Genomic DNA, 10,488 nt, shown 5'->3' with positions numbered 1-10,488 from the left:
TGCTGCTTTATGGGCTCAGCCCGGCCCTGCAGCTGTGGCAGCCGCCTGGGCCGGTCCCTGGGGGCAGGAGGAGTCGGAGCACTTCAAACGGAATTTCAGGGTGGCTCAGGTTGCACGGGCCCCTCGGAGGTCGCCAGACCCGCCCTCCCCGCTCCCTGGAGCGCATCTCCGGGGTCCCGTGGTGTCAGTGCCTGCAGGGAAGGAGGTGACGTGCCCAGCCAGGGACACTGAGGGTGGCTCTGCACGGAGCTGCTCCAGCCCCGGGGAGCTCCCAGCGCTGCTGTGAACCGGCTGAAGCACAGCACCTGATAGGGAGCTGCTCCTGTCTGTCTGCTCCGAGTGTCACGGGAGATAAACCGCCCCGGGACATGAACTCAGCCTCAGCCAAGAATTCTTTTTCAGAGGGAAACAATCCACTGGCTCATACAGTTCACTAAATGTTTTCTTCTGAAGGCTGCAGTTAAAAATCCGTACTATTTTAAGAATTTGCTGCTCATTTTGATCCCTCCAGCCCGGATGGTGTGGGGCAGGAAGGTCCTTCTCCACACCAGCCCCAGCCCAGCCAGGTGAGACCCTGCAGGTGCCAGAGCCAGGATCAACAAGTGCAGAAGGTGCAGAATCCCTCACACCATGACCAGCAGCAGTTCTGGACAGAAGACAGAGGTCTGTGCAGTCAGGAGGCAGAAGGCAGTAGCTTTATTTTAGGAATAGCACATAGGCATTGGGTAGAGACTGAACTGTGAATATACATCGTCCCCTTATCAAATCATATCACCAGAAGTTCTGGCTCTTTGAAAATATTCACATAAAAATACCAAAGGGATTGGAGTTCTAACTATTTCAGAAAGTTACAACATGTAGCAAAATCTATGTACAGCATCTTCTGTCAGGACAGTTTCAAAAGAACCTCTGGTGGTTTAAATATTGGATGTGTTTTTAAAAAAAAGGGGGGAAAAAATCAACGGAATGCAGTGTGCAACATCCAAAAGGGAAAAGAGGAGCAGAGGGAGCGTGGCCCTGTCCTGGACCTCTGGGAACACAAGGCTACCCACTACCTGGCACTTAAAGCTGTATAAACGGAGAACACTTGTGAAAATATACCTCACTTTCTACGGCGGGGTTTAAAAAAATACCAAAACCCGGAGACCCGAGGGTTGTAAGGTCTCCCGTAAATAATGAAATAATGCACCGGTCGGTGATTGTGTCCTTGAGCGGCGCGGCTGCGGGACACAGAGCCCTTGCTCTGGCCTCGGGGGCAGGCGGGACCTACACGGCGCTGGCTGCGGGGCGGTGCGGGACCGGGGGGACAGAGGGACACGGGTGGGGCTGGAGGGACTCACACCGGTGGGTTTTGCTCGGAGGGACCCGGGTGGGTTTTTGCACCGAGGTATTCGGGTGGGTTTCGCACGGAGGGGATGCTCACGAAGCATGGAGAGCTCGAGAGCCCCCGCGGGCGCATGCAGCGGCCGTGGAACGCTGTCCCTCCGTGCCGGGGGCACAACGGGGGGATCCGGGCACTGAGAGACAGCCGGGCCGTGGGGACAGAGGGATGGGCACGGCGGGAAGGGGTGTGCACATCGGGAGGTGGGTGTGCACATCTGGAGGGGGGTGTGCACACCGGGATGTTGATGTGCACATCTGGAGGTGCCTGTGCACACCGGGAGGTGGCTGTGCACATCTGGAGGGGGGGTGTGCACACAGGGAGGTGGGTGTGCACATCTGGAGGGGGGTGTGCACACCGGGATGTTGATGTGCACATCTGGAGGTGCCTGTGCACACCGGGAGGTGGCTGTGCACATCTGGAGGGGGGGTGTGCACACCGGGAGGTGGCCCTGGACACTTCTGGAGTTCCCTGGGATATCCCCCATGAAAACTGCTCCTACAGTAAAGGGGCTCTCCCAGGATTGTGGAATCACTTAGGTTGGGAAAGCCCTCCAAGGTCATCCAGTCCAGCTGCTTCCCCTGCTCTGCCAAAGCCACCACTCCCCCAAGCACTGTCCCCAGGTGCCACATGCCCAGACAGATTGACAGCTGTTTTATCAGCTTTTAAACCCCTCCAGACTGCAGCAGGGGGGATGCCCTGTTCCCCACTGCCCCTGCCATGCCCCAGAGCAGCACCTGGGGCTGCAGAGCACTCCTGCTCCTTCTCAGGCTCTCGGGGATCCTGTGCTTTCCAAGGAGGCATGGAAATGCTCAGGGCTGTCTGCTGGCGAGTTCCAATAACCTCGTGCTGATGGTGTTGCTCTCTTGGGAGGGTTTCAAGGCCTGTCAGCCTCTGGCACAGCTTTGTGCAGAGCTGAGGGCCAGGAAGGACTCGTGAGCTGGAAGGATCAGACCGGATCCGTCCTCGGGACCACGGGGATGTGCCAGAAGGGTCCTGCAGGGTCCTGCTGCTTTCCACTGCCACTGGCTGCCAGGGGAAGGGAACTGAAGCTTCTGGGCCACCTCCAGTGCTCCCTGCTCCACTGTTCCCCCCTGTGCTCTGCCCCAGGGCAGAGGGTCTTGGAGAGGCACTGGACAGGACTCAGCAGCATCCCCAGGGCCCCAGAGGAGCTGGAGGTGCCCTCCCTCCTGCTCATCCCCCTGCTCCCTTCCCTGCTGAGCTGCCCTGGCTGCCCAGGGGCTCTGTGGCTCTCCCCCAGCCCAGGGCTGCCTGGGCAGAGCCCCCAGGCTCGGGCAGGGCCCGTGGGGAGGGTCTCCAGTCACAGGACCAGTCACAGGTGTTTGGGGAACGTGGGACAGTGGGGTTTTACCAGATGGACACAGAACCCCGGGCTCAGGGATCCCCTGGAGGTGGGGGGTGCTAAGGAAGTTCTGTGAGGACCAGTGCAGGGTTTGTCTTCGTGTCACCCTCTGTGACCTGTGGTGCCTTCTCAGTGCCCGCCTGCCCCGACCCCTCTGTCCGTGACCCTGCTGGGTGGGAGCAGGTGGCAGCAGCGTATTTACAACCAGGCTGGACAGGAGCAAATTGCACTTTGTTGGCAAGGAGCTGTTGCACCTCAGGTGGCTGCAGGCTGTCACCAGGCGAGGGGAGAGGTCATCCTGGGGCTGCGCTGGCTCTCGCCCACCTGCACGTCACTGAGAGCCCGCTGTGGGACACAAAGGGCAGCGCTCAGGGGGGCAGGAGGAGGTTCAGGGTACTGGCACAGGTGCCCAGAGCAGCTCTGGCTGCCCCTGGATCCCTGGCAGTGCCCCAGGCCAGGCTGGACAGGGCTTGGAGCAGCCTGGGACAGTGGGAGGTGTCCCTGCCATGGGAACATGGGGTGATCTTTAAGGTCCCTTCCAACCCAAACCATTCCAGGACTCCATGAACAACCACATCCCCTGGGGCTTGAGGCCTCCCTCAGTGTCCCACCCTGGCCAGCTGATTTGTGTGTTAGAAAAATTGCACCTTATCATCATCAGAAAAGTTGCCTCTAACTTGGGTACAGCTGCTCCCAAAACCCCATCCCAGTGACACACAAGAACACACCTCAGTGACACCCCACAGGAGATACAGGCAGCACCTGCTGCCTTGGAAAGGCTCAACTCACCTCAAACTTGCTCATGAATTCTGCAAAAATGCCAAAGAAGGCTTCGGAAGTTGTCATTTTTGAGTCCTCCCCGAAGAAGGACAGCACCTTGCTGAACTCCTCCATGGCCTTGTGCTGGAGGTCGTCCAGGGAGCGCATGGCAGGCTGGGCACTCTCCAGGAAGGTCTGCAGGGCTTGGCTTAAGGACAAAGAACTGCTCCACACCTCTGGCAGGGGTCCCAACCCTTATCAATCTCTTATCAGATGGCTGGGTTCCAGCCCCCCTTATCAATCTCTTATCAGATGGCTGGGTCCCAGCCCCCCTTATCAATCTCTTATCAGATGGCTGGGTCCCAGCCCCCCTTATCAATCTCTGATGCTGCACAGGCACACGTGGAGGTGCTGGCTGTCGCTGTCAGCACAGCTCCCAAGGACAGATGTCCCAGCACGTCTTATCAGATGGCTGGGTCCCAGCCCAGCTGGCAGCAGGGGGATGCTGCACAGGCACACGTGGAGGTGCTGGCTGTCGCTGTCAGCACAGCTCCCAAGGACAGATGTCCCAGCACGTTCCTGGGGCTGTGCCACACAGGTACACACCAAACCTGCTCCAGGCTGGCTCCCAGGGGTGCCAGGCACAGCCCCAGGCAGCGGCAGGGTTCCCCGGGGGCACTCAGAGCTGGGCTCCCCTCTCACAGAAGGATACGGTCATGACAATGGCAAACCTGTCCTCGGCGGTGGCCGGCATGCTGTGACACGCCTTCTGGATGTCACTCACCGTGCTGTGCAGGTCCTTCAGGTCGGCTGTCAGGGTCCTCTGGTTCACTGCAGGGGGACAGCGGGGTCAGCAGGGCAGGGACACGCGGGGTGGGACACTCGGGGTGGGACACGCGGGGCTGGCTCTGCTCCCACAGGTGAGGTGAGGAGCGTGGGCCAGGGGGCAGTTGTCGCCCTGATTTTTTAAGTTTTTCTCAGCCTTCTGATGTTGACATTCTTGTAACGAACTTCCTCACACACTTTCTGTAAATAACTCATTGTTTTGCATTATTTTATGGAGGAGGAGGAATTTGATGGGCCGTTGGTTTGTCCGGTGTCATTGGAGAGGTGGCACTGTCACCCTCCAATCCTCTGTCACTTTAGGGAAACTATAAATGTTGGAGTCAGAAAATAAAAGTTCCCTTTTCTTCACCTTGAGAGCAGCGGTGTGCGCTCGTGTTCTTTTGTGTCCTACAGTGACAGTCAGTCTGTCTGTCCGCACTGCTCTGCGCCCATGTCCTGCTGTCCAGGCAGGGTGGACAGACAGACAGACAGTCCTGCTGGGACCAGGTCACCAGGAGCCCTTGGTGCTAACACCCAGAGCAGTCAGGAGGGTCCAAACACGGCAAGGAGCACACAGGGCTGATGGTGATGGACACCCAGGAGGGACACAGGACACCAGGACAGGGGGGACACAGTGCCAGGAGTTTGGGCAGCTGGGAGCGTCCAGTGATGGAAGGGTTATTTAAGAGTTAGGCCAGATACAAATTCCAGCTGGGAAAGCTCCAGGTACAGACCTTCCTCCAGTGGAAATTTACAGCTCCAGGCTGGAGTTTGCTCCTTTGTTTATGCACTGTAGCACTAATTCCCAAGGGAATTGCTCACAAACAGCAGGGGATGGTGGGCAAGGGGAATCCAGCTTGTGCTTTGTAGGGATTCAGTGCATCATTTAAAATCACAGACTGTGGAATCGTTTAGGTTGGGAAAGCCCTCCAAGGTCATCCAGTCCAACTGTTTCCCCAGCTCTGCCAAAGCCACCACTAACCCAAGCACTGTCCCCAAGTGCCACATCCACAGGTCTGTTAAATCCCCTCAGGGATGGGGACCCCACCCCTGCCCTGGGCAGCTGTGCCAGGGCTGGGCAGCGTTTCCAGGAAGGAATTTTCCCCAAAATCCCACCCTGAGCTGCCCTGGCCCAGCCTGAGGCTGTTCCCTGTGCTCCTGTCCCCGTTCCCTGGAGCAGAGCCTTGCCCAGGGGCAGCAGTGTGGGGTGGATGGGTGACACCTCACTGTCCCTGAGCTCAGCCTTTCCTAAGGCTCTCCTGCTGCTCAGGACCTTTCCTCACTTGCTCAGGCTCCCATGCTGCCCCTGCCAGGCTGTGCAGCTCCCGGCTGAGCCCAGGCTCAGGGGCAGTGCAGGGACACCCGGGGCTTGCAGCTCCTCTGTCCTTTACCTTTGGCAGCGAGCGGCACCGTGGGAAGGTCCTTGGCAAAGCCCAGGAGCTCTGGGAAGTGTTGGCTGAGGGATTTGGCAAGGATGTGCAGGAAGGTGGATTTCCCATCCACAGTCTTGGTCGTGTTCAGCTGCAGCAAAGCAGAACAAGTGAGGATCCCCCTGCAGAGGGAGCGGGGCTCGCACACACCGGGGCGGGCTGCTCCACGTGCCCGGGGTTAAGGGTTAAACTCACATGTAATGTTCACACCCAGTTAACGGTCACAGATCAGGGCTGTGGAGATGCCCCTCCTGCAGGGCAGGGCTGTCCCTGTCCCCACCCCTCAGGTGTCCCACTGCAGCCCCTGTGGGGTGAGCACCGCTCCCGCCCACACCTGGCCCTGGCCAGCCCCAGCTGGGCGGGATTCCCACCAGACCCTCAGCAGAACTTCCCTGAAGTCCCCTCTGCGGGTCAATCCAGCCTCCTGCACCCTCCCTGGCACTCAGGGTCCCTGTGAGAGCAGCTCTGTGGGCACAAGGAGCCCCCAGCTGGGTGTGCCTTGCCCCAGGAGCGAGCTGCTCTCCTCACCTCGGTGAGGAAGTTGATTTTAAAGCCTGTGGTTTTGCTGGTCTTGGGCTGCCCGTTGTTCAGGTAGTTCCCCATGGCCAGCACGAACTGCAAAGAGGAGAGCAGGGCGTGAGGGGCTGGTCACCTCCTGCCCCTATGTTCTCCCATCTCCCAGGACTCTGAATCTCTGTTCCCCATCCATTCATGTGCAGACAAACACTGTCCCCATGGATTTAAGGAACTGGTGGGGGGGTCACTGGCCAGGAGCTGCTGAGGAGTTTCATCACTGCTCTGCAAATGCCTCTGAGCACACAGCGACCTCATTTGTCCCACCTGCTTTTTTTTTTTTTAAAGCAAACCCAAATGAATTAACAGCAATTTGGGACAGCTCATCTGAGGAGGGTCAGGGAGGACCTGCAGTGGAATTTGTTCTGTCTCTGCCAGGCACAGCCCCTGCCAGGACCCCAAAATGCCTCCTCAGGGGGAAGGGCAGTGTGGGGGTGCACAGGGACCAGTGGTGGCTGTCACAAGGAGAAGGGACCGCTCTGACCTCCAGGATCTTTGCCAGCTTCTTGCTGCTTTTCAGCTCCAGGGAGGCCTTGCAAATGCACTCATAGCTGGCTTTGATCTCCTCGGTCTTCTCCTGCAGGGTGGTCTTGAAGTGGAGGCTGCGCAGGCGGATCTTGTACTCGGGCACCGACAGCATCTGGGCAAAGAGGGCAGGGTCACCTTCTGCAGGGTCACCTTCTGCAGTGCCACCATCTGCAGGGTCACCGTCAGCAGGGTCACCATCTGCAGTGCCACAGTCCCCCTGCACAGAGCCTCTGCTGCCCTGGGCATGGAACAGGACCTACAGGTGGCACAGGGCAGGTGTGCTGCCACAGGATGGGCACTTCCACACCAACACCCACGGGTGACTTTGTCAATGGAAAATAAATCAGAGCTGGGCAAAGCCACTGTCACCAGGGAGCAAACACAGCGGTGGCTCTGCAGCTCTGAACCAGCCCCTGGGAGCTGCCAGACCCCTCAGGCATCAACTGAGCATCACCCCCACGGTCCCAGTGCCACCAGCACCGGGGTGAGTGTGCTGCTGGCAGGGACAGGCACACACAGCATCTCCCAGGTGTCAGTGTGCTGCTGGCAGGGACAGGCACACACAGCATCTCCCAGGTGTCAGTGTGCTGCTGGCAGGGACAGGCACACACAGCCCCACTCCCAGAGCACGGACCTGCAGCACGAACTGGTCGGGCTCGCTGAGCTTGCCGGGGCTCTCCTTGTAGCTCTGGAAGCGCTGCACCTCCTCCCCGTCCGGGGCGTAGAGCAGCAGCTGCTTGATGTGGGAGGGCTCCAGGCGATCCGTCTCCATGGTCATCAGGATCTGCCGCAGCTCCACGTGCGACAGCTTCAGGTGGGCGATCAGGATGGCTGCGGAGGAGGCACAGCGCTGTCACTGTCACCGGGGGGACGAGGGGACCCCGGGGAGGGGCAGGGCTGGGGACACACTGCCCGGCAGGACAGGGGGACACACTGCCCAGCAGGAACAGGGACACACTGCCCCACAGGACAGGGGGACACACTGCCCAGCAGGAACAGGGGGACGCTGCCCGGCTGTGCTGGGGGACACAGTGCCCGGCAGGAATAGGGGACAGGACAGGGGACACACTGCCCGGCAGGAACAGGGACACACTGCCCCACAGGACAGGGGGACACACTGCCCGGCAGGAATAGCGACGCACAGCTCAGCAGGACAGGGCACAGGAGCGGGACAGGAGCGGGACACCAACCTCCCCACAGAGTGAGACCCCTACGGGGGCCCCGGCAGGCACAGCCCTGGCTCAGGGAGGGCTGTCCCCTCCCTGGGACCCTGCAGGGGCTGCGTGGGGACCCACGGGTGGCTCTGGTCCCACAGACCCCCAGGGCACAGCGTGCACCTCACCCACAGGCCCTGGGACCAGCCCTGCTCCCACACCCCCCAGAGCCAGGGGGGAGCCCTGGCAGGGTCCCACCGAGCCCTCCCACCCTCGTCCCGACCAGAAACACATCCTGGAGAGGCAGCACCGCCCCTCCACTGCCCCGCTTCCCTCTAGGGGTCCCCAGGACCACCAGGCACATCCCATCCCCATCCTTGCCCAGAACGTTCCCTCCTTGCCCTGCCCAGGCTGAGCACAGCCTGGGGCAGCTCTGGGCTGCAGGAAGAGTCCAGTCCATCGCAGCTGAGCTGTGCCCATGGGATGGAGCTCGTGGTCCTTCCCTTTACCTTTCCAGCTCTCTACATCCCACCTGTGGGCCCCTTTTGGGGGTACCTTCACTTACATGTGTTGTAGGCCTTTTTGTGGGACAAAATTTCAACCACGTCTTTCTTTTTAAAGTTTTCAGGCATGAGAGTTGGCTCTGGAAGAGAAACTGAAAGATTTAATCGTGGGTAAGGACAGGCTCAGGCGGCTCCAGCGGGAAGAAAACTGTCCTGCAAACATGAAACCACGAATGAGAGAGAGGAGGACGGATGCTTTGCACACAGCAATGGCTCCAGGAATCCTTGAATTCTGCAATTCAAAGATCTCCCCAATGGAGGGCTCAGCTGGAGCTGAAAAAGGTAAAAGGAGAGGTGAAACACACAGAAAATCCCAGACTGCTCAGAAACATCCTACAAGCAGTGTCCCCTGAGATGAGCCCCATTTCATCCCACTGCCAGCTGGGCACCCTGGCCCTTGCAGGACAGCTCAGACATCCCGCTGGCTTCACTGGAATGCCTCCCACGGCATCACCACCACTCCACAACCTCAGCCTGGGCTTGTGGCACCCAAAAACTCCTCTGGGTGAGGATCCCGTGGGGCTGGGAGTGATGGGAGCTGCACAGGCACAGAGCTCCAGAGCCATCACCACAGCTCTGGGGGACATCCACTGATTATCTGCACAAAGAGTGAAGTGCTGCTGGTGGTGATTTCTTTGGACACAGGAATGTTTTCGTGGCTTTTTCAGCATTTCCAGAGTTCTCAAGCAGTGGAGCTGCAATTGGTGAAAGCCTCAAGCTTTCAGTGCCCAGTGAAATATGGAGAGAAAATAGACCATGGCAGCAGAGATAATTAAGGGAGATAATGAAACCATCTCCTCCTTAATGATCCACTGTGCCCCCAGCCACAAAATCCCGAGGATGAACAAATTCATGGCACGGGTGATGTCACAGACAGGCACTGCCGTGCTGCCCATCGAGCCCCAGCCCCTCCCAGTCCCTCCCAGCTGGCACCGGTCTCTGCTGGCACCAGGACCTGTTCCGGGGCTCAGTACTTACTCGTGGGCTTCTGAGTGCCAAAGTGCAGCTCCAGGTCGAGGTATTTGACCATATCACTGAGCTTGTCGTAGTCCGAGTCTTCCCCGAGCTGTGGGGAGGAGGAGTCAGGGGCTGTGCTGGCACAGGGACAGCCCCTCAGTGCCACCTCTGCTGGCTCCTTCCCTGTCCCCAGGACAGGCTGGTGGCACCTCCTGCGACCGGAGGCTCGGCCACTGCCCTGCAGATTCACTCAGCTCCTGCACAGCTGAAACCCTACAGAGCACCCCTGTCTTCATTGCCCCTTGCACATGAGCCCCTCACTGAAGGATAAATGGGAATTCCAGGAGCTGGGGACAGGGACCTGCAGGGTTTCCGTGCCTGTGGGACTGGACGATGATCCCAGAGCTCCCCTCTGGCTGCTCAGGGCACAGGGAACATGGCATGTCCAGGAGACACCAGAGGCTGGGAGTTAAACCCTGGCAAGGGATGGGATCCACCCCAGAGTTCTGCACCACTTAATGGCCACCATGCCAAAGGATGGTCCTGTCCTGTGTCACCCCTCACCTCTGCTGTCCCCTCCCCTGTCCTGCCCTGTCCGGGCTCTCCCATCTCTCTGCTCCACCCCTCCCCATCCTTTCCCACTGAATCCCCCCCAACAGCTGCAGAACACATCTGGAGGCAGCTCCTGAGGGCAGGTGAGTGCTCCCCAGGATGCTGCAGACAAAATCAGCAGCTCGGAGGCTCCCAGGGTCCCTCCCATCCCAGCAGCTTGTTCCAAACAACCGAAGGATGCACGGGAGCCCTGCAGAGCCTCAGACAGGTCACTGCTCCCCGGGGCACAGCTGGGACCCCCTGTACCTGCCCCCCTCCCCTCTCCCGGGCCATACCTGTCCCCAGATGGTGCCCTCCGAGTTCTCCACCTGCTCCCAGCGCAGCCGCTTGACGCTCATGTGGT

At 59.5% G+C, this 10,488-nt stretch overlaps 1 protein-coding gene across 1 annotated transcript in view; it reads right to left on the bottom strand.

Annotated features, from left to right (window-relative positions):
• Nucleotides 1–1,978: 1,978 nt before the first annotated feature.
• Nucleotides 1,979–10,488, bottom strand: part of LOC102041235 (delphilin) — a 33,254-nt gene continuing 24,744 nt past the window's right edge. The window contains exons 14-23 of the mRNA XM_031061077.1: nucleotides 10,421–10,486; nucleotides 9,555–9,642; nucleotides 8,579–8,656; nucleotides 7,494–7,690; nucleotides 6,816–6,971; nucleotides 6,287–6,373; nucleotides 5,720–5,849; nucleotides 4,216–4,334; nucleotides 3,534–3,698; nucleotides 1,979–3,089 (exon numbers count right to left, since the gene is read on the bottom strand). Coding sequence (XP_030916937.1) covers nucleotides 3,018–3,089; nucleotides 3,534–3,698; nucleotides 4,216–4,334; nucleotides 5,720–5,849; nucleotides 6,287–6,373; nucleotides 6,816–6,971; nucleotides 7,494–7,690; nucleotides 8,579–8,656; nucleotides 9,555–9,642; nucleotides 10,421–10,486 — 1,158 coding nt within the window. The 3' untranslated portion in view covers nucleotides 1,979–3,017. The remainder of the gene's footprint in view (nucleotides 3,090–3,533; nucleotides 3,699–4,215; nucleotides 4,335–5,719; nucleotides 5,850–6,286; nucleotides 6,374–6,815; nucleotides 6,972–7,493; nucleotides 7,691–8,578; nucleotides 8,657–9,554; nucleotides 9,643–10,420; nucleotides 10,487–10,488) is intronic.

This window comes from Geospiza fortis, unplaced genomic scaffold (assembly GCF_000277835.1).
Source record: "Geospiza fortis unplaced genomic scaffold, GeoFor_1.0 scaffold213, whole genome shotgun sequence".
Lineage (NCBI taxonomy): Eukaryota > Metazoa > Chordata > Aves > Passeriformes > Thraupidae > Geospiza > Geospiza fortis.
The sequence above is the reverse complement of the archived record's forward strand: the minus strand, read 5'-3'. Positions and strand labels throughout refer to the sequence as shown.